The 27,651-nt window shown below is 34.1% G+C and overlaps 3 protein-coding genes across 5 annotated transcripts; 1 reads left to right on the forward strand and 2 right to left on the reverse strand.

Annotated features, from left to right (window-relative positions):
• The first annotated feature begins 322 nt into the window (after positions 1 to 322).
• LOC141672584 (ATP-dependent 6-phosphofructokinase 3-like) lies at positions 323 to 7,083 on the forward strand. Its single transcript, XM_074479222.1, has 13 exons — positions 323 to 700; positions 1,184 to 1,230; positions 1,338 to 1,377; positions 1,940 to 2,002; positions 2,080 to 2,217; positions 2,721 to 2,879; positions 3,002 to 3,055; positions 3,754 to 3,822; positions 4,115 to 4,244; positions 4,994 to 5,259; positions 6,166 to 6,211; positions 6,308 to 6,462; positions 6,710 to 7,083. The coding sequence occupies exons 1-13, from the start codon at positions 581 to 583 to the stop codon at positions 6,902 to 6,904; spliced, it is 1,482 nt and encodes a 493-aa protein (XP_074335323.1). The 5' UTR covers positions 323 to 580; the 3' UTR covers positions 6,905 to 7,083.
• A 58-nt stretch (positions 7,084 to 7,141) lies between these two features.
• LOC141672583 (RNA polymerase sigma factor sigC) lies at positions 7,142 to 11,065 on the reverse strand. The gene is made up of 7 exons (XM_074479219.1): positions 10,828 to 11,065; positions 9,913 to 10,067; positions 9,244 to 9,807; positions 8,933 to 9,163; positions 8,173 to 8,313; positions 7,887 to 8,087; positions 7,142 to 7,593 (listed from the first exon to the last, which is right to left on the reverse strand). The coding sequence occupies exons 1-7, from the start codon at positions 10,922 to 10,924 to the stop codon at positions 7,303 to 7,305; spliced, it is 1,680 nt and encodes a 559-aa protein (XP_074335320.1). The 5' UTR covers positions 10,925 to 11,065; the 3' UTR covers positions 7,142 to 7,302.
• Positions 11,066 to 11,520: 455 nt separating this feature from the next.
• Positions 11,521 to 27,299, reverse strand: LOC141671753 (phospholipid-transporting ATPase 2-like). Of its 3 annotated transcripts, XM_074478087.1 has the most exons (25): positions 27,148 to 27,298; positions 26,488 to 26,710; positions 25,710 to 25,923; positions 24,816 to 24,932; positions 23,341 to 23,433; positions 23,086 to 23,260; positions 22,566 to 22,732; positions 21,979 to 22,083; positions 20,728 to 20,825; positions 20,496 to 20,638; positions 19,077 to 19,173; positions 18,843 to 18,952; positions 18,467 to 18,631; positions 17,797 to 17,951; positions 17,561 to 17,641; positions 17,311 to 17,431; positions 16,816 to 16,922; positions 15,880 to 16,011; positions 15,002 to 15,155; positions 14,067 to 14,184; positions 13,790 to 13,963; positions 13,587 to 13,638; positions 12,949 to 13,076; positions 12,439 to 12,589; positions 11,521 to 12,105 (listed from the first exon to the last, which is right to left on the reverse strand). In XM_074478087.1, the coding sequence occupies exons 2-25, from the start codon at positions 26,613 to 26,615 to the stop codon at positions 11,773 to 11,775; spliced, it is 3,318 nt and encodes a 1,105-aa protein (XP_074334188.1). In that variant the 5' UTR covers positions 26,616 to 26,710; positions 27,148 to 27,298; the 3' UTR covers positions 11,521 to 11,772. The 3 variants fall into 3 exon arrangements, with proteins under 3 accessions (XP_074334188.1, XP_074334190.1, XP_074334191.1); XM_074478089.1 differs by lacking the exon at positions 27,148 to 27,298 and having other exon boundaries at positions 26,488 to 27,088; XM_074478090.1 differs by lacking the exon at positions 11,521 to 12,105 and having other exon boundaries at positions 12,497 to 12,635; positions 27,148 to 27,299.
• Between the last annotated feature and the right edge of the window lie 352 nt (positions 27,300 to 27,651).

Raw genomic sequence — 27,651 nt, forward strand, 5'->3', positions numbered from 1 at the left:
ATGAAAATAACTATCCGTATTTGTGTAAGTAATTTTTGATATTTCAATTAAATTTGGTGAATACGGACTTAGTAACTTTTTTTCACACAAACTTAATAATTTTAAGTGTTTTTTTAAAATATTTGGACTCTTACGGTGTGAACGATAATCGAACCAAACAAGCTATAAGTTCTTAATAACCTTAAATGCTTAATTTACTTGAATCACCAAAAATGAGACCAGATACAAGTCAAAATACGAAAAAAAGGAGACGTCGGCGAGCGTACATGTTTGTGAATTGTAAGCTTATAAATTCTTTCAGCAATAAGAGAAAGCGGTTATATACACGCCCTGTTTTACAATATTTTACTCACATTATTTCCTCCTTCCGGTTTTCATTTCTGTGTCTTAAATAATCATACACACAACAGAGTTTTATATTATATATATACTTGTTTAAGTTGACAGCAGATTCTCGCATGTTCCTTGACATCTTTTGGTGGAGAATTTTATTCATCTTTCTTACCCCCTCAAACTATTATTGCTTACTACTATATTAGTGATTTATTAGGAGACCTCTCAGAGAGAGAGAGAGAGAGAGATGGGCAGTGAACAAAACAATAGAGGTGTTGATAGTCAAATGATGAAGGTGGAAACTGGTGATTATGGTTATGTTCTTGAAGATGTTCCTCACTTGACTGATTACATAGATCATCTCCCTGTAAGCTCCTCCCCCCATCTTTTCACCATTTGTGTGTGTGTGAAGAGAGAGAGAGAGAGAGAGAGAGAGAGAGAGAGAGTTTTTAACTGGATTTGTGTAAGTTATCACTTGTGTTATTGATTTTAATCATTGAATTTGAAAGCTGATCTGGGTTACTATTAATCTTTCAAGATAATGATCTTTTGCTATAAAGATCATACCTTTATTTTTTTTTACATAGCAAAGAAAATAAAATTTTGTATTTTTTATATGAATTTAGCTAGTTCATGTGATCCAGTCACTCTGCTTACATGTAACACAGATATTGAATCAATTCAGATTCCTCTTTCTTTGGACACAGTTTAAAGAAAGTGAAGTTACTATGATGTTAGAATCTGGTTCTTTTCGGATTATAGCTGATAGTTACTTTTGTGGTGTGAAACTTCTCTATAATCATGTCTTCTATGATCTACTCGTTCTTAATTGTTGTATTTCTATGTGCAGACATATCCCAATCCGTTGCGATCTAATCCAGCATATTCAGTTGTAAAGTTAGTAAAAAATGCTTTTTTCTTGCCTCATTTTTATATTTTATTACATGAATTGCTTAATTTTGAGTTATCAGAATCTAAGCTGTTCGGGTGTCTTTGAATTTCAGGCAGTACTTTGTGAACGTCGATGATACTGTACCTCAAAAGGTTAATTTGCTTTTGACTCGCTCAATTATTTGAATACCATGCAATAAGCTTTAGAAATTAACAGTAGAATTATTTTCCATCTCCAGCTAGTTTTTATAATTTGGTGATATTTTTTTGCCTTGGTTCTCTTAGAATACTGGTTCCGCCCCCGGCTATAAGGCCAAAACACCCAATCACTCTCAAGTTCTCTCTATTTGCTTGTTTGGGAACAAACATTAGCAATATAATTTGTGACTTAACCAAAGACTCGGTAAAAAAAACTTAGGTATGCCACGAATTTGTGCGCACATGTTTTTTTTTTGTGCGGATGAGGACGATAAGTCCTTATGGCTTGTAATTTCAGGTTTTTCTTTTAAAATTTCGGAGTTTTATGTTACTAGGTAGGATGGCCATCTGGCATGCTGTCTTTAGTTCTCTGCATAAAACTTTAAATACTTTAGGTAACTTTGTTGCATCATCGGAGCCATCCTACTTCGTCATGGGAAAATCAATGATCATAGTTGCTTGACATGTATAGCATGGACCATTATTTTTTCCTAACCGTTAGAATCATTTACTGTAGGTTGTGGTTCACAAAGATAGTCCAAGGGGAACACATTTTCGACGTGCTGGACCTCGTCAGAGGGTATGTGATTTTCCAGTCCTACTAGATGTAATCCTCAGTACATATATTTTTGCTAACACAGTCCTTCAACGCGACAGGTGTATTTTAGCCCAGATGAGGTGCATGCTTGTATTGTAACATGTGGTGGGTTGTGCCCTGGGCTTAATACAGTGATCAGAGAAATTGTGTGTGCTCTCTTTCACATGTATGGCGTCACCAGAGTCTCTGGAATAGAGGTTCGTCGGGTGGAATTCTTGGAATGTTTTCAGCACACTTTATATTTGTAGGAATTAATATATTTAAGTTTTATTTCCGAACCTTTTGCTTTTTGTTTTCTCATCACATAATTCAAGCTGCTTTAGTTAACCTTCAACTTTCTTAGCAACACGGGGCCAAGTTTTAGGCCTATGTCTAAAATGTTTTGTGACAGAATAAGCTACTGCCTGTATAGATGCAAAATGTTGCAACATTTTTGACCATTTTCTAGGCAGGGCAGTTGATATATTTGTATGAAGCTAAGTTATCTTTGGCTCAGGGCTTATATTTGCTTGTTGTTAATGAGTCAAAAGACATGTATGTTTGTTGTCTGACTGCTTGCTGCTTTCGTCATGTTTATTGCTATAAAATGTCATTTAGTTGTTTTGGTTTTGGATCTTCGCAATCATTCCTGTAGGTTTGGTTGATACACAATTGGCTTTACTTTATTCATATCCCGACTTCTAATAATCGTACCAAACAGGGAGGATATAGGGGTTTTTATTCAAGAAATACCATTCCGTTGACACCAAAGATTGTAAATGATATTCACAAACGTGGTGGCACACTCCTTGGAACATCTCGTGGGGGGCATGATACCATGAAGATTGTTGACAGCATTCAAGATAGAGGAATTAATCAGGTAGTGGGAATACAGAATATTTACAATCATTCTGAACTTTGTCAAGGTTCAATATTGCACCCTTTTGTTACTTCTTTGCTTCACAAAAAAGGTTTTATAGCTGATATGCTATTCTGACTCAGGTTTATATTATTGGAGGGGATGGGACTCAGAAAGGGGCCGCTGTCATATTTGAGGTAATTTTCTTATAGAGAAAATTGACCAGCTTTCTTATATAATGTAGCATACATAAAAGGAGTGTGAAAGAAACTAGCTTATGTGGTATTTTGAAAAGCGATGCTTTGTAATTTGCTAACAGCCATCTATATAACTCTGTACGTCTATCTTGAGTACCACATCGTTCTGTTTCTAGCCTCTTCAATATCCTTGTCTTACTTTACATTGCTGCAAACTTATATAGAATATACTTTTCTAGTCAATTATCTTGTAATTTGTATCCTCAGGATCGAATATAACCAACATGCAGCAACATTTGAAACTAACCCATAGTTGACTATAGGAACACTTATTTGACTGTTGTTTTCAGCCTGATCAATACCGAATAAACAGTCTTCCTAATTTGGGTAAATCGCATTCAGATATCTTCATGTGCTAATCACCTCTGTGAAGTGACACAATTGTCGCAGTAGGACATTCCATGTTTTTCGTATAAGTATCATTAAGATTATTTAAACTACTCCAGCATATAGGCAAGGGGATCGTATATGAGATTTGAACTCGTTGTTGACTGTTCTTTAAGAATGGGCTCCTGGATCAATTTTGTCTGCCACCTTATCCTATTTCAAATTTGGCTACTACATGATTTGATATCTTTCTAGAATCTTACATGTATAAATATTCTACCTTTCTTCTGAAAGTGTGATACTCATTGCAGGAAGTTAGACGGCGTGGTCTGAAGGTTGCAATTGCAGGAATCCCGAAAACTATTGATAATGACATTCCGGTATTGTCATTCTCTAATTGCTATCAAATAATTTGCTTTGAGTTAGTTTAACATTCGCTTTTTTAACTGCAAGTCGAGGCATTTGTATCATTCACTCATTTATCCAGTATTACTGACACTTTGATATGGTTAAACTCACACATCATGCTCAAACGTTTTTCATATAAGATAGCTGTGGCTGATTTGATTTTATGTCCTCTTTCAAATCATCTTTTTAAGTTGACCCTGCTCCCATAAATATGTCTGGAAACAACCATATTTACTAACTATAATGGACCATGTTTTTGCTCAGGTCATTGATAAGTCATTTGGTTTTGATACTGCTGTTGAGGAGGCTCAACGCGCTATCAATGCTGCACATGTTGAAGCTGAAAGTGCCGAGAACGGTGTTGGGGTAGTGAAGCTCATGGGCCGTTACAGTGGTAAGTTAGCTTTGTATGACTGGGGATAATTTTGGCCAAGATTTTTGCTGGGTACTAGTATATATATACTTTTTTATCTTTTTATGCTAGAAATCATATTAATGACTATAAAGGGAAAGTGTAAAGACAATTTACAGCTATAAGTGTCATAATCAACTTTTTCTTTTCTCTAAAGCCATCTTAGGATCTGCAGACCTGATAACATGTAGAATCCCCTTTGAGTATGCCTCACTGTCACCCTCTACTAAGAAAGTACGGCATTCTATTTTTCGCCTTTTCATTGTCAGGGGTTTTACATTTAAAGCTGTTCATTTTGTGTATTGATGTGAAATTTTTCACATTCTACATTTTGAGAGTTTCGGGTATAAATTTTTTCATGCTGAAATCACACTTTAGTATACATTGAATTAGAAAGGGGTATACAAGCATAAAAAGTAAATAAAAGAAAGCTTACAAACCACTTAGGTATTTTATATGTAAGAACCTAGTATTATACTACTCTTTTGCTTATCTACCCTTGTATCAAAGTCGCATATGCTGAAAGCTTCATCTACTTGAACAATAGATTTAAAGCAGTAGACAGTAGAGCTATAGCTAACTGAGAAAGAATGGAGAACTTGGTAAGTGTTAAGCTCACAATATTGCCATTCTTTGACACCATAAGTATACATGCTCATCAAATAGTTTCATGTTGTATTTTTCCAACATCAGTATTTCTGTCATTCTAACTTACATGAATGTTATTGTAGGTTTTATTGCTATGTATGCTACTCTTGCCAGCCGAGATGTAGATCTGTGCTTGATTCCAGAGTCACCGTTCTATCTTGAAGGAGAAGGAGGACTTTTTGAATATGCGGAAAGACGACTTAAAGAAGATGGACACATGGTTATTGTTATAGCTGAAGGAGCGGGTCAGGATCTTCTTGATAAAGATATAAACCTAGGAAATGCGAAAGATGCTTCAGGGAACAAGCTACTCGCAGATAATGGATTGTGGATCTCTCAAAAGATTAAGGTATTTAAGTTAATCTTTTATAAAGTTTCTCTCAAAATTCTTTTGCACCAAATAATATATACTGTTCTGTTTTAACACATTTTTTTAATTTACTTTATCTTCTGCCGTAACTACTTTATGTTAGATGAAATAATTTATAAACAAATAAAGTAAATTATTGGCCAAAAATTTTTCAATCATAATGAACCAAGATCAACTTAACTTTTTCAAACCTATTATCCCTCATGAACTCTCTCCCTAATAATTTTATGTGTCAAATCTTTTCCCTCCCCTTTATTGCATACAAAATAGTTTCTCCCTGATCAAGGTAGTTTAAGAAAGTAAATAATAAGGGCAAATGAATTCATGGTTTTAGGTTTCTGTTCCCAAATTATTTCAAGCTTATATAATTGTTTAAATCGAAATGATTGTTGTGCATGATAAAACTTAAATCAGAAATAGGAAAGATATTTTATGACAGTATGAATGGAAGAAAAGGATGTTTAAGATGGGTCAGAGTGACATTCATTATCATTCTCTAAGCTTGGAGTGCTGCATTACATTTTTCCAACGTGTCAATGAGTTATTTTTTTGCATCACATTGATTTATTCAGTTTCTCAGTGCCATAAAGCCTGTTGAGCCTGCAGTGTTAATTATATTTTATTTTCGTAATATAAAATTATATTATGAATAGTGGTTTTGGAATAAAGAATGCCAGCCAACACCTCTGTATAGGCAATTTCTGTGTCAGCTACATTGCTCTATCTTATTGCTATATGTGAAAGATATGTTATTGCTGAGACTAGTGCATGATATTTGGTGTACTACACAAGAGTCTTCCACAACCAGAGATGCGATTTCTTCAGTAACCTTTTACTGTGTTTGATTCTGTTGACCTATGGATTTACTCTTTCCCTTTGTTGTAGGATCATTTTGCAAGGAATAAGTTGCCACTCACTCTCAAATATATAGGTCAGTAACTTCGTATTTACCTTTACCTAGTATCTACCACTACATGAACATCAGAGTTTGCAATAAACTTGGAGCTGAACCTTTTTATCTCGGCAGATCCTACCTACATGATCCGTGCTATTCCAAGTAATGCATCTGACAATGTGTATTGCACACTCCTTGCACAAAGTTGTGTTCATGGAGCAATGGCAGGCTACACAGGCTACACAAGCGGGCTTGTTAATGGGAGACAAACATATATCCCTTTCAATGTAAGTACCGGGTTGCATGTACGCCCATGACAGTACATCCTTACTTTTGATTTCAATTGATAGTAGATGCAATAATAGACCTTAGGTATCATCTAATCTTACAATTCATAAAGCATCTTATCTGTAAGGCTACCTATCAGAACCTATCCTCTTGCACAGAAGGTAGCAGGGTAATTAAATAAATAGGCCAAACTCATTTTTCCTTGGTAATGTAGTCAGACAGTTAACTGGATAATTTTTTGTGCAGCGCATAAATGAACAGAGGAACCACGTTGTGATTACTGATAGAATGTGGGCAAGGCTTCTTTCTTCAACTAATCAGCCCAGCTTCTTATGCAGAATTGCAATAGCCAAAGCAAAAGAAGAGGAACATCCTCCTACTCAATTGTTGGATGGAGAGAACTGTAATGATGAGAAGATAAGTAATGACGATAACAAATGAAAATTGAAAATTTGCTATCATATTTGTATTAGCATGTAAAAATGAATTGCCTAAGCTGCGATGAATTTGATTATTATTATCATTCTATCAAACATTTGATTGAGATGTATTTCTCTTCTAGACCGAGTTTTTGTTATGTAATATTGTCAATATGGTAATAAAGGTATGTTTTTGTGTTATGCAATTTTATGCCCATAACTTCAGCAACATCCTTTTCATTGTAACATTATCTGCAAATTGCAAGAATCAACTCTTTGTGGTACTAAATATGTGTGTAAAATCATTCAAAATCTCATGAAATAATACATCTTGTAGTTTCTACCAATGTGTCTGGATATACATAGAGGATTATCTACATTTCTACAAGTAAAAGGTGTCTAAAACTAACAATATAAGGCTTACTGATTTATATTATACAGATAATGGTTTAGACTATGAAGAGTTTCCTGGTCTCGTAGTTTTTTAAAAGCTGTTCTCTCTATCTTTCTTATCCATTCCTTGCTAACAGAGTAGAGCCTTCCTATCTCTTGAAGTGACATGCAGTGATGGTCCTCGAGCCCGAGTCTTAGTAGCAGAACTTGTCTTTCTCTTGGATTTAACTCGTCTAAAAGATCGTACATGTCTTTTGACAAGTGCTGCCTCGTGATAGTTTCTTCAGGACCCTTTATTGAGGTATCGGGCATAAGTTCCTGCGGAAAGAATACCAAGCCAGTGCAATATGCTCAATGAAATGCATCTCATACAATATACTTGGGCTGGTAATGAAAGAAATCTGCAGATTATATATGATGTGTCCATTTGGTTCAATTAGACCTCCATAAATAGCTTACTTAAAGTTACCTACTGTCTCTGGGAACTAGTTTGAGGTTTAGTGGACTTCAACATTTCAACAATCTTTTATGGTACTTGCATGTATAAGAGTAACAGAAGTTACAATGCACAAAATTGTCAACAAAGCAAAGTGCAGAAGGATAATTCATACCAAATATTTCACACTGGTGAAATCCCCAACTGTCTGATCAAGAGAACCGACGACTCTGAGGCAATTACTAGCTGATGTGATTTTAGACAAAGACAGGCCTGTAGACTTTGCTATTTCATAATCGTCTGGATATGTCCCAAGGCTGTTTGACAGGGTCTTTCTAGCTTTCTGTATCTTTTTCATCGTTTTGCTTAATGCGTACTACATGTAGCCCATGCAGAGTATTAGCTTCACAAGGGAGATAATTCTTCAAGCAATTACATTAAAGAAGAGATAACTTGCTTACAGGAATCCGGACTCCTCTACAGTTCCGCTCAACGAGCATTAATATTGACTTCCTTATCCAATACTGGATGTATGTAGAAAATCTACACCCCCTGGCGTGGTCAAATCTTTCTGCACCTTGCAAGACACCAATGCTTCCTGCCTGCAAGATTGAAAATTGCAATCGAATTAAAATCTAGATAGCTGTTGCTTGAATGTAATATGAATCACACTCGGTCATCTCCGTAACTGCAGGAACCTTTTTATTCATTAGAAAGAAATGTGGCAGGGAAGGAGAGATTTGGTGTAAGCCTGAACAAAATGCGGTGTTGTCAAAATTTAGCTGAAGATATTTGGTGACTGAAAATAGCAAATTTGGTCATTATGACCCTTTTCAACTGATTACCATGCCAGGAACAATGCTACACTGCAATATGAGCTTCAGTTCTACAATGCATCGCCTAAGGGAGCAACCAAATTATAACGCATGACCATGCTAATAATTATGCTAGAATAGGAAATGATATTTAAAAAACAATAATTAATTTCGGGCATTTCAATTTGGAACAGAAACTATATGGATTTTAATCCCACAAAATTAAGCTCATTCAAGAAAGTTCACTGTAGTCCTACTCGGTTCAGAAATCTGTAACCCTAGCAATGCACTTGTTTGTTAGCAGTAATGTCAGTGACACTAAATTGCGAATTTAGATGATGATTATATATATTTAAATTTGCGATTCATATTATTGCAGTGAAATATTCAAGATTCAGTGTCCGACCTGAATTAAATCTTCAAACGCTACTCCAAGGCCCCTATAATTTCTTGCAATGTAAACAATTAAAGACCTTGTGCTTCTCAGGAGCTCAGCCTTGCAATAACAACCAAAGTGCAGATTCTGCTGCAAGGTCTTCTTGTCAACTTGAGCAGCTTCCGCCCAGCTACCCAAGCCAGCTGTTTCCCCTGTTTCTTTTTCCAACAGCGTTTTGATCTTTTCCAAATCTGCAAGTAACTGTCAATATATTGCAAGTAAAAGTAAGAGTCCATGAGATAGTCATTAAGCAAGCAAGACAGTAACAGATGCGAACATACCTTCACGCCTGCTGTCAATTCAGCCTCGCTCCTTGTGATTTTAGGCCTTGAACCACTATATTTAGATGATTTTCTTGTAAAAGACACGTTTTGATTTTGACGATGTACATGCTTAGTTCTAGAAGGCGAAGGCAGTAGATGAACATCGTGTTCTTTCTCCGATGCTTTAACTCTTTTTGCTTTTCTTTTTTCCTTCTTTCCTGAGCGAACAACAATCTTAGCCAATTTATCATTCACAAGGCTTTCCGTCTGATGCTCTTGAATGTACTCAGTCATTGACGAGTTAATAGGTGGTGATCCCGTCCTTGAGAGGCAAGTGTGGAACAACTTGAGAGCTCCAAGCCTATCCAATTGTGATAATATATCGTTTTCCAGCCTCAGCATGTCAGAATCAGCAAATGTCTTCTCCAACATATTAAGAGTATTCATTAATACTCCAAAATGTGATACTTTGCTAGACTGTACGCTTGTTGTAGAAGTAAATTCACCGGCTTCAGCAGGTCTGTGGAAACTACTATTTATAATGCAACTTATGTCGCTGCAAGAACTCTTTCTGATATTTATCTGGTTGATCAAAAACATACAGTCATTACCGAATGAAAAACCATATAAAATGAAACAAAAATGTGTATTCAAGAGCATATTCAGTGTACACATGAGGGACTTTACATGTTCTGTTTCTAAGTAATCATTCGATAAGGTGTGTGCAGCAGGCGGACAACTGTGTGCTCTCAGATGATCATTGTGCATAGTTTCAGTCTCTCCCAAAACAACATACGGAAAGGATACCCTTGCTGTGTCATAGGAAGTCTCCATTCCTCTAACTGCATCATGATCAATCAGGTAAATAATACAACTGTATAGCTTAGTTAATACACATAACATTAAAGAAACAAGAACAAGTCAAAAATCAGAAGTAATGAACCACAAAAGGTGTGCAAATTTGAGCACTTATTTATAGTACTTTGATTTCGTAGCTACTGCGTAGAACTTAATATTGCAAATTATACTAGACAATGAGGTTGCAGCTATATTTGTTTTGCGGATTATAATCTATGGACTACAGCTTACTAAAATTTTGAAGAACTGCCAAGTAGAAAGTAAATCATAAATAGAAGAGGGACTGTAGTCCTTGCATACAAACATAGCCTTGATGTGTTAAAACAGGGTTTAATATGAATTTCATGCTTGTGTCTATACACCCTAGGCCTCCTCAGTTGCAATGAACAGCCTCCGATAACATGTTAAATTAACAAAATCTCCCAAACCCTAAAGGTGTTATATAATAAATGAATATGAATATGATGCCATGCTTGTGTGTTAATGGATACTTTGTCTAAGTTTTGCAACACCAAGCCTTTAAATTTAATAGATCAATCCAACTATATGAACCATGTCACCCAACACATTCATTTACGAGATGTCGAGAGATCAAACATTATGAAAGACAAGTTGGGTGTGCAAGTGCGTGCAACTAGCAAAAAAAAATGAAACAGGTACTAAACAACGCCTTAATGTCATGATCAAAAACAAGAAGCATGCATGTTAGTGAGGGTGAAAATATACAACAATGAGTTGACATACATGAATAAGATGAAGGCCAAGATGAAGAGTTGGTGGAATAGTAAGGATATTTAAGTGAAGAAGCCCATCTGAAATTGAGCCTAAAACCAATGCCCATTGTTGAGATGGAAGCAAAGAAAGCATAAAAGAGGTGCCCATCAATAAGAAACAAGAAAAAGAGGTGAGAAAGAAAAACAAGTTAGAATTTGAGAGTGTTTTGAAGCCATCACCTCCCAACCACTGGTTCCCCATCTCTACTTGTAGACCACAATACAAGATCAACAAAATATCTAACTGCATGTAAGCCTTTTAAGTTTTGACTTGTGTGCAAGCAACCCATTGGTCCCTCTTTTCTTCATACTAAATGAATATTCTATAAATTCATAACTTCAAATCTTGTATAATCTAATAATAAAAAGAAAATTCCTTGAGTGTTGTTTCAGTAGGGTACATAAATTACAATAAATAGTTTGTCAGAATGATTTGACGTAATTTTTTTCTTAAATAAAAAAGGTAAAAAAAAATAGAAATTCACACTGATAGGATGACCTGATTCAAGACTCTCAACAAAGTAAAATCCTTGAATTTTATATTAATACATATGATGTGGCAAAACTGAATAAAACTACAGCATTAATATTCTGAGACTTTCTTGAAAATCAAAACAAAAATGAACCACCCAAAACTCAAAAGAACAGCTATTTACGGCATACATTTAGAAAATAGAAATGGAAGATCTTTAATTAATGAGCTATATTATATTCCAAGTAGAAAATTAGCTGTATGAAATTACATTGCATAACATAATACACAAACTCTCAAAACTTTGCTGCTCAATCCCTAGTATATACTTAACTATTATACTCAGCTAGAGAAAAATGATTCCACTATAACAGAGGAAAATTTGCAGAGTCTAATTGTATGCTACTGTTGTGTGTTGATTAATGTCAGGTAGCTTTAAAAATTTCAGTTGTCCTTGTAATTTCTTGTACGAAAATCTGTGCCCCCGAATGATCTTCTTGTGGCATTTGGGGAATCTAACTGAGTTGATCGTCTTGTGGCATTTGGGGAATCCGAGAGAAGGGGATCATGTACTGGACTTCTGCTCTTTGGTTGAGATGTTAATAATGCAGAAACTTCTTTCTCTAGAGATTTTTGTTGATTCTCTATACTACCCAATGACAAGATAGGCCCTCCCACACGTTCCGCTTGTTGAAGTATGTTAATTTTACTTGATCTGTATGTATACCTGAAGTACTTTAGTGCTAGAACTGGACCCATCCCTGCGACAATGATAAGCTGCAAAAACATAACAGTCATTCATCAGCATACATATAAAAACAATTAGGGTTCAGCTCTTTTTGGATGACTTCCAGAAAATCATTCCATAAAATGTTTTCAAGATAGAAAGATTATTAAACCCACAGATTAGTCACGTACTGGCAGACATTATGATAGATGCTATCACAAATTATACTTGGAAAAATATAGAGGTAAAAGGAAGCATCACTGCCGAAAGAAATCAGTGTAAATGAAACTTTTCAGATTTAGTAGGTCCTGAAAAGATACTCCTTGAGAGTTTGCTACTTGAAAGAAAAATGCAAGAAATTTGTTTACAGTAGGAATACTTACAAACATAGTAATCCAGTAAGATGGCTGACCACATAGGCGGAACATAATCGTGTACATCCCTGCTGATGGCACGGCACTAATGATCCAGTTGATAATATAGAATCCAAGCAAGTTTCCCCATATAGCAAGATGTTGCAATACAGTGAAGGAACTATTTGCATCAGACAGAAAACTCGTGGTAAGAGGAGAAGTAATTTCTGATTCACATATGAAAACAATAATTATAATTATTAATCAGAAACAACTTTCATTTCAATGCATACAAGTCAAAGATTCGACAATCAACAGGAAGTCATTATAATCAGAACTTTGTGTATGATCATCATCTGAATAATTTCATACAACCTTCAAGTGTGGTCAAGAATATTGGGTAAATTTCAATTTTGACTTCTCCTAGTTTGTGAATTTAAACTTATATACAGGTAAATACACTTGCTACTAGGAACTAAGAGAAAGAAAGATCAGACATTCGGACTTAAAGCCACAATGCAAACGACGAGGGTAACTTACTTGGTCTCTATTGTGACAACAAAAGCCTGCAACCAAATACATCCAGAGAGTGCCACCATGGAGACTTCCTCGATCTCACTTTTCTCGTTAGCATATGCATGGATAGTGATTAAAAATACAACAATTGCCTGGAATTCCTCGAGTATTAGTACTTGAACTTTAAAGCAAAGAGAAAATATATCAAATCCAAAGCAACATGTAACAGGACAGGAAGTAAAATGTTGGATTTACACAAATGTTTTCCACAAAATAAAGGGGCTATGAAGCAACTTGTAATCTAGAAAAATTTATTTTGGCATTTAAAATATAGCATTGAGAGATCTTGCAAAACTGAGTGACAACGGTATACACAAAATTTGATGCATGTGTACATATGAGGGAGCAACACTAGTGTATGTGCATCATTAAACTTTTTTTAACTTTGAAGGTTAAATCTCTTTAATGGCCCTAGCAAACTAGCATACAACAAAAACTTGACCTTTATCTTCAACATGATTAAAATTTTAGAATCTTGTAATTGTAATAGTTGATATCATAAAATTCTATCTGCTCTCAATTATCTAAATAGTGTTCTTAGCTTATAAGATCTCGGCAATAAGACCTCAGCAGTAGTAAAAGATATACCGTAGAGTACTCACATGAAAGAGTGACCGACCAAACCATCCAGCAAAAGTACTAGGATTCAAAAGCCTGTTTCACAAAATTTTCATATAGTTATACAACTAGTTGGAAACAAACAGGCTACAACAGTAAATGATCCATTCCCTTAAACATTGTAACAATATCTTAAATTCAATCAAAGAAAAAAAATGGTGACTGATAATAACATGGTAAAACAAACCTTCCCGCTTGGCAATAAAATAATATTTGAGGATGTTGCATCACAGTTTTTTCACTAAGATCTTTGTCAAGCACACTAACTAGAACAGGAATGCTTGTATAAAAAACATTATAAGCCATTAAACTGACAGAATTGAACAGGCTACTCCCAGATACACCTGAAACAAAAGAGAAACTGAACGCCCCATGTTAGCATATTTATATAAAAAAAATTATTGCCAAACGAACAAAAACAGATAAAATTAAAAAAATCATAGAAATAATCCATAAGAACTCACAAGATCTGAATAAAGCATATCAGTAGAGATTTGTAGAAGCAATACTGGGACAGGAAAGCTGTACGATTATAAGAGTATCGTCCATGGACAAGTATTAATCTTTTAAGAAACCTGAACCCTGCAACAGGCAAAATCATTCATCTTACAGTGTGAACATAAGTTTAAGGCCACAAACTCGATAAGAATAAAATGGTGCATGCAAATAAGCATATGAAAACAAGTACACCAGACCATAATGCTAAAGCAGTGAGGCAACAACACATCAATAAATGTGATCATGCAGGTCAAGTAGAGGTGTAACCTAGAAACTTTAATTCTATATATACACAACAAAAGTACCAGCAATCATTCTGAATCGGAAGCATTATAAGAATCCTAAACAACAATGATAAGAGATTCTAAGAAGTCGGTGTTTGTACGAGCAAGTTACCTATGAGGCACCATTAATTTTTGGAATCACATCCTAGAATTTCAAAACACAAGCCAATATAATTAACATACAATATCAAAACACAAGCCAATATAATTAACATACCATGAGGTGGCAAGTTCAACCATATGCAGTGCAAGTCCAGTACCAACAAAGACCTTGTACAAAAATACTTATGCATCCTTTTATTGAAAAATATGATGGAACAAGACAAGAAACGAAACTTCAAACTTGTAACGACATTTATGCACTGATTTCATTCATTCCACACTCATATCCATGATATATATTGCGCACTCCTTTTCTGCACTCTCAAGTCTACTTATCCTTACCACCTCTAGCTATCATCATATCTTTCATTTCAATGCCCAAATCCATTACACCAGACTAGATGTACAGATAAAGTTTATTGCTTATAACATTAGACATATAAAAAGGAAGAGAAGGCGCATATATACATGGAATACACATATACATAATAAATATTAAATTTTGGAGAACTTACTTCCAATGCTATAATCAGCTGCCCTTGCTGCTTGCAATCCCTCTCTTCCACTTATGCCAACCCCAATATCAGCTTGTTGTATCATCCTTACATCATTTCCACCATCTCCGATAGCAAGTGTTCTGTAGTCGCATGATTTTAGGAGCCCAACGAGCTGAATACAAAACGTAATATCAGCATTGCGACCAAGGGAAGTTTAAAAGGCAAGCATATACAAATGTTCTGGGAAAACAAAACAATATTGCAGAGCGGTACAGAGAATGAGCTTATCACCACTGTTGTCACTACTAGAACAATAATTTTTTTTGAACAAATTAGAATTCTTTAAACTAAATATTATAATCTAATAAGGAATGTTATCATAATTAAATAAAATAAAGGAAGTTGGGTGGCATGCATTGTGTGCAGGCCTGCGTTTCAATGAGTAATTTTAACAATAAGATCATTATATTTTATGGTAATTAGTATTTTAATACTAAATCTATGTAATGTGCCACGATTATTTGTTTTTTTATGCCCAATCAGTAACTACACTAGGGAAACACATAAACAGGTGAACTGCACGAGGCTTTTCCAGATAAAGTTTCCTAACTAATTTATGATTCCCGAATGAAGATCAAACAATAACAAGAAATATATCCACTATTTTGGTGGCATATTGAAACCGAGTATCATTCTGTATGCGGATATTGCTACAGAAAACAGAGTACCTTACCTAGAGGATATTTTTACATGGAAATTGCAACACAGAGAACGAATATTTTAAAAAGTAAAATTTAACATAACATCATGGAAACCCTGGTGTATCGTAGGTCAATATGCACGTATACAATATTTTTTTTGAACCAATAAATCAGTGACTTCTTATAATTGCGCACCTGTGCCTTCTGAGATGGTGTAACGCGACAGCATATAGCAGTCTTTGACAATATTGACAATTCCGTGAATTCGTTCCGATGATACTTTAGTGCAATTTCAAGAGCCCAGCCATCGATAACAAAAGCCACATCCTGTTATAAAAAATAGAATTTAAGTACACAAAAGAAAGAAAGCAATTTAACAGCAAATATAGTTGCCATCAAGCACCATAATCTTAGTAGAATGTATTTTTAAAAATACAATAGGAGATCAAAATCACCATAACCAAGATTTTATCAAACATGTCAAGGATATTGCAAACTAAATGTAGCAGAGCCCTCAGTCATTTCCTCCCATGGCAAACATGCAGTTGGTGAAAGTTTTTCATCTTCACTAATTTCGCGTCCATTGAAAGCTTGATAAGACATTTCATGCAGTTCATGTTTTATTTGTTTACTGTGAAGCTGTGCCCATTTGTGGTCTCTTCTAAGGGTAATTATGTAATGCTGAGGGTACATCCATAAGAGCATTTAAAGGACACTGGTAAAAATTAACTTGGGCTGAGAATATTAAAAAAATGTCTTGAATTAGAGTCCAGACAACCATGGAGTTTTTACTGGCCCACCCTGCTAATAAAGGAGATATGACCTATTCGGGGAAACATTCCAGAGGGGCTATGAAGACAATCAACAAAGCATCAAAAGACCAAAGACTATTAAAATAGGACTAATTCCTAACGATTTAAATGAAAAAATCAATGAAGAAAAACTTTCCACTATTCCAAGTTAACGCATCTATTTAGCAGAATGAAACGGCTGATAGCATTTTTGTCCAGAAATTTGATCATTCACTTCACTAAACAGTTCAACCTAAATTAAACATCGCTGTTTTTCTAGTGTAACAAGCGATCAGCTACAGCTTTGGCAGAAACCTGAACGCTAGTGCTAAACTCTCACCTTAGGTTCTGAATTTGTTATTCGCATTGTTAGGAGAACTCTCTCTAGATTTCTACACACTTCATCTTCTGTTTTTCCATTGATAAGCAGGAGCTGGCCTTTGGGTTCTGTCAACAAGTATGCAAAATTATCAATTACTAAGTATGAATTTCAACATACAACAGGATAGCTTCAAGATATTCAGTACATTACAATTTTAGAAGTCACGGTCCACATGTACTAACAGTTGGTTTACACTCAATATACAACTAAAAAGAAACAAACCAGAAGTCAAATGTCAAACATAGTTTATGCTTTTATCCAATAAAACTTTTAGCGCTGTATTAAATTTTATGAACTATGTCTTTCACTACCATTGCAAGTCCGCAACAAGATTAAGCGCAAAAACAGGATGAAGAAAATTTCATATAACTATACAACTCTCTGCATTAAATGGATCAAATCACAGAAGAAAATACAAGATTAATAAAGGTTGAAAAATGTATTTCTATCTACCAGGAGAAACAAAATTGCATGATAGAGCAATTTGTATGGCTGTATTCTGCTTGTCTCCCGTTAGCATCCAAAAGTTTATCCCTGCTTTTCGAAGTGTTTCAATGGTCTCAGGCACACCATCCTGTATAATTGTACAAAGACAGAAAGAAAGTCTCAAGTTTCTATAAACAGATAAAAAATGAAATAAGTATATACAAGCATTGTCGCTGATTCAAATTCAAAAACATGAAAAATAAATAGAAAAACTTACCTGAAGACGATCCTCTATAGCAGCAACCCCAAGAATTTCCAGGTCAACCTCTAATCTCTGGCAAACCTCGGACACTTTCCACTATAAACATAGTAATAAAAGGGAGAGGCCAAGATCAGATAAACTTACATGCTCATACAGGTAGTATCATACCCATTCCAGTCACACCCAAAATCCGATTAATAGAAAGAGAGTGAAGATAGTTACTAAAAAAATATTACAGTACTATATTTTACCTCTCTATCAACCAATGTGCTATTAGCCTCTTTAAATACCAATGACCACTCCTGATATTTATCCTCCGGTAATTCACGCCAAGCCAGGCATAATGTCCTCAAACCCAATTGAGCATATTGTTCTACAGCTTCAGAGAAGGTTCTGATTTGTTCTCCTGAAAATTTTCAGGACCAATGTCAAGATGTAGGTGTTAAAATGTTGACTTTAGAAAATCATCATTCGAACTTGGGAACAGAAAACAGTTTTAAGCAAGCATCAAGCAATCAGCATTTTAAAGAAAGATAGAACTAAGTAGGTTGCTTAATTCCAGTCTCCCACAAAGCCCATTTAACAAAACCATCTCTAGTGGCATCTGAATCCTGAAGCTTGTACTATTCTAGGACATAATACTCAACTCAATTACAGGACTTTCTGAACTACCAACTTAAACTTGCAGCCTGCCATTTTATTACATCTAATATCTTCCACAAAGTTGTTCGTAGCAAGTAGTTGGCCTCGAAAGCTTACATCCATTCCCAAAAAAGACAATAATAGAACGACTACTTTGCTGAAAAAATAACTTAAAAATAGATTATTGGTTGTACCTAATTGATCGGGCAAGAAACAAAAAACAAATTTCTATTAGAAGGGAACTTTACAAGATAATAATTACTTTAAACTGTGAATTACCGGTGCATGCACAAGGAAGAATAGCTTCATCTGCTCCTTTGGACAAAAGGAAAATTTTCCCACTTTGACGGTCTCTAACCACTATAGACATCTTTTTCCTATCAGAAGTAAATTCCAGGGTGTCCAACAATTCATATTGTAGTAAGGAAGCATTGAAATTAATTTCTGCAAAACAACAGGAGACCATTCAAGTCTCATCAACATAAATTAATTAGATCTACAAACCATTTGTAGTAAGGAAGCATTGAAATTAACTTTTGCAAAAACGAGGCCATTCAGGACTCATCGACATAAATTAATTAGATCTACACACACGTAAAAAACATTTCGATGTAACACATAGAAATATAAGCATATTTTCTGCATTAATGCTTACCAAGAATATTGGCATTCTTCTTGGAAAAAATCATATGCAGCTGGGCAGCAGCACGAACAAGAGCTTCCTCGTCCTGTGACTGAGCCTTGTATGACAGGCCTCCATTTTTACTATGAGAAAATGCACAATTTATAAATAAATAACATGGCATTACTACAGATGAGAATAGGAAGTGAAAGCAGGAAGTCCTATTCCTGCTTCCACAATATCTTATAATACTTTTATTTATATCACCTCTTCAAGGGTATTACGGTGTTACAGATTGACATAACCGTGAGGAATCGGATGACATCAGGGGAACCACTAGAAACAGCGTTGAGCAGCTTAACATCTGCAACAGTACAACATGTAGAATTATTGAAATTATCCTTTTGGCAATATATGTTGTTTAACAAAAGGAACAAGACATACACAAAACAGAGCAAAAAAAACACATGACAAAGCAACTAAAGGCAATATAATAAAAGTTGTTAGTTTCGATCAAATTATAGCAACAACAAACTGGATGAAATCAATACGACAAATTCAAGCCCATTTTGTGTGCATCTGGTATCTTAATGAGTTGCAAGAGATCAAATTATGTTCCATCCCCAGAAAGTAACAGTTTTCATGCAGCTGGTCTAGTTCAATCTCTCACGCAACATATAGGCCACAATGAAGAATGGAATCAAATTTGAATATATATTCAACTAACAAATTTGGTATCACACAGCAGCCCTAGCATAAAACAGCTCTGCAGCTTTAGGAAATATATTATAAGCAAGCCGCATAGTGCTTAGCTACAATCTCAGAACAATATATATACAAATACTTAACAGCCCTATATAATTTTTGAACCCCACTTCCACGCAATATTGTGGGACAGCTTAAACTTGGACCCAAGTACAAAAGCTGCCTACATGTTTATTGGCCAACTTCATGTTTAAAGAATGTTGTTGCTTACACAATTACGCATTAGGATATTGCTCTTCCAGTAACAGTTTTAAAGTATAGGGTTGAATAGGGGTGTAATGGGGTGGCGGCATGGCGCCAAATATATGCACCATATTTTCAGAAAAATAAGGGAGGAGCGGCCATTATGGACTTGTATTTAGGATTGTGTTAATGTGGGTGATAGCTAGCACTTTGTTTGCCTAATTTTATTGTACCTGTGATGGGCTATTTCAATGCATGCCTTCCTTGTCGAAACACACTTTTATTCTGCTATTCTCAATATCTTTGCCTTTAAGTTTTTTTTTTGCGGCAACTCAAAAGATACAAAAAGCTTCAAATTTTCAGAAAAAAACAAGTTAATCTAAAAAAACCTTTAATATCTATTAAGAAACATATAGCAGGTCTGGTATTTTCAACAAATAAACAGTCCCTCTTGTAGGAGTAGAGGTAAGGTTTGTGTTAATCTCGTCCTCTCCGAGTACTACTGACTACTGAGAGTGGGACATCAGTATTGTTGTTTTGGTTATTAATTAAAGAGCAATAAACAGCAGGGTGAACGGCATTCTCCTATTACCCTAAAATATTTATTCATTGGTTAGGTTCCACATATGACCAGCATGAATTAATATTTAGATATTTTAATGCTTTTAATTAGCTGATGGCTATATATCAAATCATATATGCAACTATAAGAGTTTCCACAAAGATAAATAAACAAACCTTTTAAAGCATCACCATTCTCATTCCCATAGAAAGTTCCACTAATACAACATCTTTTAAAAATCATTTGGTTTTCAGTAAGTGTTCCAGTTTTATCAGTCAATATATACTCAACTTGCCCCAGGTCCTCACTAATTGCTGTACTGCCACATACAAGGAAAAAAAAATCTTACATAAACAATCAAATTGCGTCTACACGAAACAAGATAATCAAGGCCTTTGCATTCCTTACTTGGCAGCAAGAGATGGAGTGCCAGTTTGAATGTCAATCATCTCATGGTCCCAATCTATAAATTTAGCATATATACTTTTTACAAGATCCAAGGACACCTGAGATAAAAGCAGAACACTATATTAAAGAACTTAATATTCTCGGTAATGAATGATTAGGTTCAAAGAAAAGAAAAAACGTCAAAGAAAAAATTTGGCAATATCACGACACTTGTTCATTTTCAACACATCACACTTGTACAAGTTTCTACACATATTTGGTCCATTGGAAAAGTAAATAACTACACATACATATGTTACTCTTTATTAAAATCCGAAAGGCCTTTTCAGTGGTAGTGGTAACTGGTACACCATGGTACCATATGTTACCGTCTATCTACAAAAAATTATATATATGTAATGTTAAAATTGCAAACATATTATCTTATAATCATTTTATACAAAGATCACTATTTCATTGAAAAACTTAAAATCTTATATATACCCTGCAAGTATAACATTACAAAACGTATTAATCTATTAAACATGTTCAACTTGCTGAACATAAAAGATATCAACATTTTCAATGAAATAGTGATCTTTAGAGAACATACTTCATAAAATAATATGTTTTGCAATGTTTTTATTGTAGACCAAACTCGGTCTCCAAGGTCTCCAATGATATAGCGGTCTCCATAGAACTTTTCTCAAGATATTGATTCGTTTTAAATTTTCCCATTAGAATACTAATAACACAAATTGAACTAAAATCCTACTAAAATTACAGGGTCAGTTATATCCATACTCTATAGTCATTCACGTAAGGCTCCAGATTAATTGTTTAACATAAACCTATAATCAAATTGTTTTTAAATTTTTTTACCTGGAGTATTATAATTCTATGATATAGTTATCAACGAAATTATTCTGAGCATCTATATACAAATATACATCTAACATCTAATATGTTTATATGACTTATTTCTAAAATATTAGTTATGAATTATGATGTCATTTATATAACATTTTCCTGATTGTTACCAATAATATCAAATTTAAATTGAAATATTGTGATTCTATAATTGAGTTGAAATCTTGACCTTAATATATATTATTTATGGCATAACTACAATCGTTACATTTCTGTACTAGCAATTTACTCGTTTTTCCCATCATTTCTTGTTCATATTTACTTTTACATCAGACATTAATGTGAATAATGTGACTGATGGAAGTAGATATATAAAAGTAACAGCCTAAAAGGCATAATTACCTTTATGGATATAGGTATCATAATGGAACAAAGCAATTCAAACCGTAGAGGGATAACCAAGAGTTCATACCACGGACCGGCATTTGGATATTGAACATACCATTGCTGCACAATTAAAAAACAAGAGGTGATTGAAGAAATATACCATTTACGGTCTTAAATAAAGTCAAAGACAATAATTCCAGTGAATTGTTAAATACAAACTTCAACAAAACATAAATAGATACTTTTTAGGATAGAAACACGGGTTCACATTCATCACTATACAAAAATCCTAAAAACATAACAAAATAGCATACAAACAAACCTTTTAGGTTTGCTGCACAATTAAAAAACAAGAGGTGATTGAAGGATACAGTACAGGAGAGAGTAAGCTATTGCTGAGGTTAAGAAATATATTATTTTTGGTCTTAAACAAAGTCAAAGACAATAATTCCAGTGAATCATTGAACACAAACTTCAACAAAACATAAATAGATGCCTTTTAGGATAGAAACAACTCAAAATTAACTAGAATAGATGGTGAGGTTCAAATTCATCACTATACAACAATCCTTAAAATATAACAAAATAGCATACAAACAAACCTTTCTAGCTTCTGTTTCCTTCAAGAAATTCCCAGCTATGCCCAGAACAATTACAACAACTATTTGAAAAACAAAAATCGCTCCAGTCAACTTGTCAATCATCGCATCCATAGCTGTAAGCTTTGGTTCTGGAACACCCCTACTCATTCCCAATTTCGTTTCATTGCCTAAAGAAGATCGTGTCCATGTCATTATCTACAAGCTAGTGACACCAAAAAGTGTAGAATAAATTCATGTAAAAGGCACATGGGACTTCCTATTCACTAGTTTAACGATGTCTGAATTAAGGAGAATAAGGGAGTAGAGACTTCATGTCACGACTGACATCAGCATTTGTCACAAAGAAAGCAGTGGTGAACGTAGGAATTTTCGTCTTGCTTGGCCAACAAACATAATCCTCAGAGTAATACTATTGACGAACTACAAAGTCTTGCATTTCCAGATCCAACTATGTTCATCGCATCATCTATTTCATAATCTAAGTAAATATTTTATTTTAACTTTAGAATTAAAAACTTGCCTGCATAGACAGCAACCCCGCAGACCCACTCGGTATTTCGCAAGTAACATGATTGCAGGATAGTGTTTTTTATGGTTAGAGGACACACGTCATTATCAATAAATGGAGGGAATAGCCGCATATTTGCATCAAATCTTCTAATGTCTTTATCTGGTTGAGGGCACTCGATCACACCCTGTGGAGAGAGATGGACATCAATAGCTATTTGAAGGAAATATTAAGCCTTCTGTAAATTGAGAGTAAATGAAATCTTGCCTTGATTTTGTGCAACAATTCAAGCTCTATTCCTGCGCAAGCAGAAGGTATTACTCTTGTTTTAAGATCAGTTTCACCGTCTAAAGCAGATGTCTGCAAGAAACGTGATATAAATAAAACGTATATGTTGCATTAAGAAACATATATACGTATATATATGGTCCTGATTGGCAGATAGCGGTTAGTTGTTGGTTGTAGCGGTTTGAATTAGCTTTTTTGACTAGTTAATTGAGTAAGCTGTTTTGACTAGTGGTTGGAATTTAGTTGTTTTGAACAAAACTGTTTGGAAAATTGATATTTCAATTAGCTTTTGTATATATAAGTTGAAAAAGCTCCTCCAAGTAACTTTTTCAAAAATAGTTTTTTGAGACAAAGTTATTTTACAAATCTAACTAACAAACAATAATATTAAAGTTTTCATTTGGTCAAATATCTAATTTGTTTCAAAAAAGTGAACTTCCAAACACGGCATACATACACATATATATATATGTATATATATATATATTACAGAGAGAGAGAGAGAGTAAGGTTCTAGAGAGAAGCCTCTTATAAAGGGAACGAGAAAATCTTAGATTTAAAACGAGATTCTAAATTTATCTTAGCTTATTTAAAAAAAATAATTATTTATTAACATTATAATAGTGATTGCATAGTTTTTAAAATTCAATATTTGAATCACATTTATGAGATTCGAAAACTGATTCTTAAAAATTATGAGATTCAAAACTTTTTTCATTATTTTTTAAAAAAATTCAAATAAATTGTTGTTTGTAATTAATTTTATAGCACTATGAAAATAAAAAAACATTTACACTTGTTTTCAAGAGAGTTCTCTCGGTTCCCTTATATATATAATAAAATAATAACTAATAATCGTGCACCTAAAGGATCTTGCCACATATTAAACTATTGTAAACGAAGCTTAAATGCCGAATGTTAAAACACAGCATAGGTTACAAAAGGCGAGAAATATATTTTATTTTCCGATTTTTCAAAACCATATAAATTGCAAGATAATACAAGAGTTTGAGGCCTCCAACATGTACTAAATGTGTACATACTACTAATTCAAAACCTTTAACATGTAACAGCAGAACTGTTGTGCACCTAGGAGTTATAAGCAGTTCAAACTGATAGTTTCATGAAAAAAACATATAAAACTTGTAAAGCATACATCACTGAGAGTCTAAATTCGATGAACCATTTACAACTTCTTAAGAAAACTGAGATTGTGTTCAAATTAATCCTTTACAAATCAGTCACATCCTTAAAACTCGGAATGCTCTTTCCTTTATACTATTTTCTTATTTTCAATTTTAATCCTTTGCTATTTACAGTTTTAGGAATGATTAAGAAAACTGAGGGAAATTAATCAAATACAAGTGGAACTCATCCTACAACTTCAACAACGATAATATTGGATTAAATTTTATACATAAAAATTTATAGCATAGCATGAATTGAGAATTTACCTCTACATGGCATTGACCTTGCGGTTCAGAAGTACCAATCAGCACAAGATCACACGGCACTTCATCATTTTCACGAAGCCACACTAGGTTACCAACATGAATGTCCTGTGCTTGAATCTGCAAATGGAAGTAATCAGTTACCAGTTGGAACATTTTCCTACGACACAATGGCCCACTGAACAAAGTAAATCATAAGATGATCTATATCAAGTGAACAAGTAACAAGGGCGTGTAATGTTAACTTTCCTGCAAGTAAAATCTTCTTCCATGATAATTAAAATTTAAAGTATCTAAAAGTTTCAAGTGAAATATCCAAACTTGGCCAGCTTAATTAATCTGGACCATAAACATCCAGAATCTTATTACCAAATAGCTAACCCTCTGTAAATGTTTTCATAATGTTGCACACAATGTCAACGTTAGGCTTATATCACCACATACAAGTCTAACAAACAGCTGTTTTAGAAAGTTCGGTATGATATTCATTTGTTCAGCATAATTCTAATACCATAGACATGTTGATACCTTGACGTTTTCTTGTCTGGTATTAGTTGTTCAAATTTATTTCTCGAAGTAGAAAAAATTACTTTAGGTGATCAAACTTTTGCTTTTATTTATAACTACCTAAATCGTGAAATGGACATACTATCACGGTCTTCGGAATAACTTTTTCTTAGTAGTAGTTCTATATTTACTCCATATTTGACTGGCACAATCAGCATTACTGCAAGCATATGCACTCCTACGCCACTTGATGCAGAGCAAAAAGACATGCTTCATAGATATTAACCTTCGGTGCCAGTGAAACTTGCAATGTTCCAATTCCAAAAAAAATTAAAATAAATAACACATGAGACAATATTATAATAATTTATAACATATAGACTAACGTACATGCGTTTTGACTCCCTTCTTTACAACCCACACTTGCTTCTCATTAGCTTTCTTGTCTGACAGATATCTATAATAATCATCCCAAGCCTCTTTTGATGCTGAGACGGCAAATATAAATAAGAGTGGCCCCCATGTACTTGCAGGATTTACTGGCGTTATAAGTGGCCAGAGTTGAAGGCATGCAATCAACAGAAAGTATTGGTTCATAAATCGGCTGAAGAAGAACAATGTATATAGTTATTTGGGATAAAACCATGAACACACAAAAATCATCCAAATACATGCACTTGTAAAGTTATAATAAATGGAATACATGTCATAAGGCATACTCAAAGCCCAGGACACCGATAATCAACTAGAATGTAATCTACTCCCTAGTTCTTCAAATTTAATTAGCGTGAACATCAGCTAAAGTAAAGTTTGCATGATCCGCAATTGCTTGACATACTAAAATCTAAAACGACTGCATGTACACTTATATACGGCATAACAAAATCATTTCATGCTTATCTCTTCTTTTTTTCTTGTGAGGGCTTATCTGTTTTTTAGCTAAATTTCTACAATTCACAAGACATTTTTCTAAGAATCCGATTGAATGTTGTACATTATTATCTAGTAAAATGGACCAAGATAGTAAACCAATCTTTATTTCTCTCTGCATACGGAAATTCTAGAATTATCTATTACAATCTCAAATGAGAAAACAAAACAATAAAAATCCATAGTTAGTTTCAAGAGACACAACTCGCAATGCAGATCAAAAAAATTAAAAATATACCTGAATTGTTCCCATAGATTTTTTGGTAGAAAATTCAACAGTGTATACTTAGTATTCGATATGCGATTATCACAATAAAGATCATGTGATAAGTCCTCGTCATCATTGATATAAACACAACGTTTCATCGTAGACTTAATCTCTTCTAATTCCCCACTTGCCTCACTCCAAATAATAATCTGGAGCTGCCAAGCAATTCAAGCTCAACTCAGTCTCTCATTTCCTGCAAACAACAACAAAATCGACTCACACAAACTTCTCAACACCTCAAATGGCACACAACTAACCCAATTTCCCAATCACCCTTCCGGGCTTTCAAGATTTCAAGCATTTCACAAAATTCCAACATACCATCCACTCCACCACAAGGAAATTAACCACTAACAATCCCACCAAGTACGATAAATCACTATTCAAATCCTAACCCAAAACACAACAAAAGGTTATGAACTCAACCCGATCATCATAACAACGTAAAAACTCGATCACAAGACACATATCGAGCTAATACACTATACTTTTTCTCTGGGGCATTTGATCAAACAGTTAACATACAATGTGAAATTAACACAAGATCAACATAAAATGAGAACCCCAACAAGCAAATTACATGTATAATCCAAATAGTAGTGAAAAATACATTATTATTTACATTACTACCTGAGAAAAATAAAATATGGATCAGAAATTAAAGAAAAGCTGATGCGATATATACATATATACGCAGAGTTGATCGGCGATGTGCGGAGATGCCGTCTTGATCAACTGTACCTACTAAATTCTTTTTTGTTTTATTATTTTGAATTTTATTTATTTTATTTAACTGTCTTTTTCCACAAATCAGTTTGATGTAGTCTGTTCTGGAAACGCGTATGAGCTTTTACGACTTCAAAACGTACTTTCGATTAGTCTCGATTTTTCAAAAAAAAAATTGTTATAAGTGTACTAGAAAAAATAATCAAAATGAAATAATTTTTCAGTCAAAATGTCATTTAACAGTAAGTTCCGTCCAAAATATCTACTAAGTTATTTGAATACATATTTTAAAAATTCATGCTCATTTTTTTTAAATAAAAAAAGAACACACGTAAGAAGAAGAAAGAACATTATAAAACGCTATACAAACTTTAAAAAACAAAAATAAAATTTAAATGCGCAGCTCCC

This window comes from Apium graveolens, chromosome 7, assembly GCF_009905375.1.
Source record: "Apium graveolens cultivar Ventura chromosome 7, ASM990537v1, whole genome shotgun sequence".
In the NCBI taxonomy this organism is placed as follows: Eukaryota; Viridiplantae; Streptophyta; class Magnoliopsida; order Apiales; family Apiaceae; genus Apium; species Apium graveolens.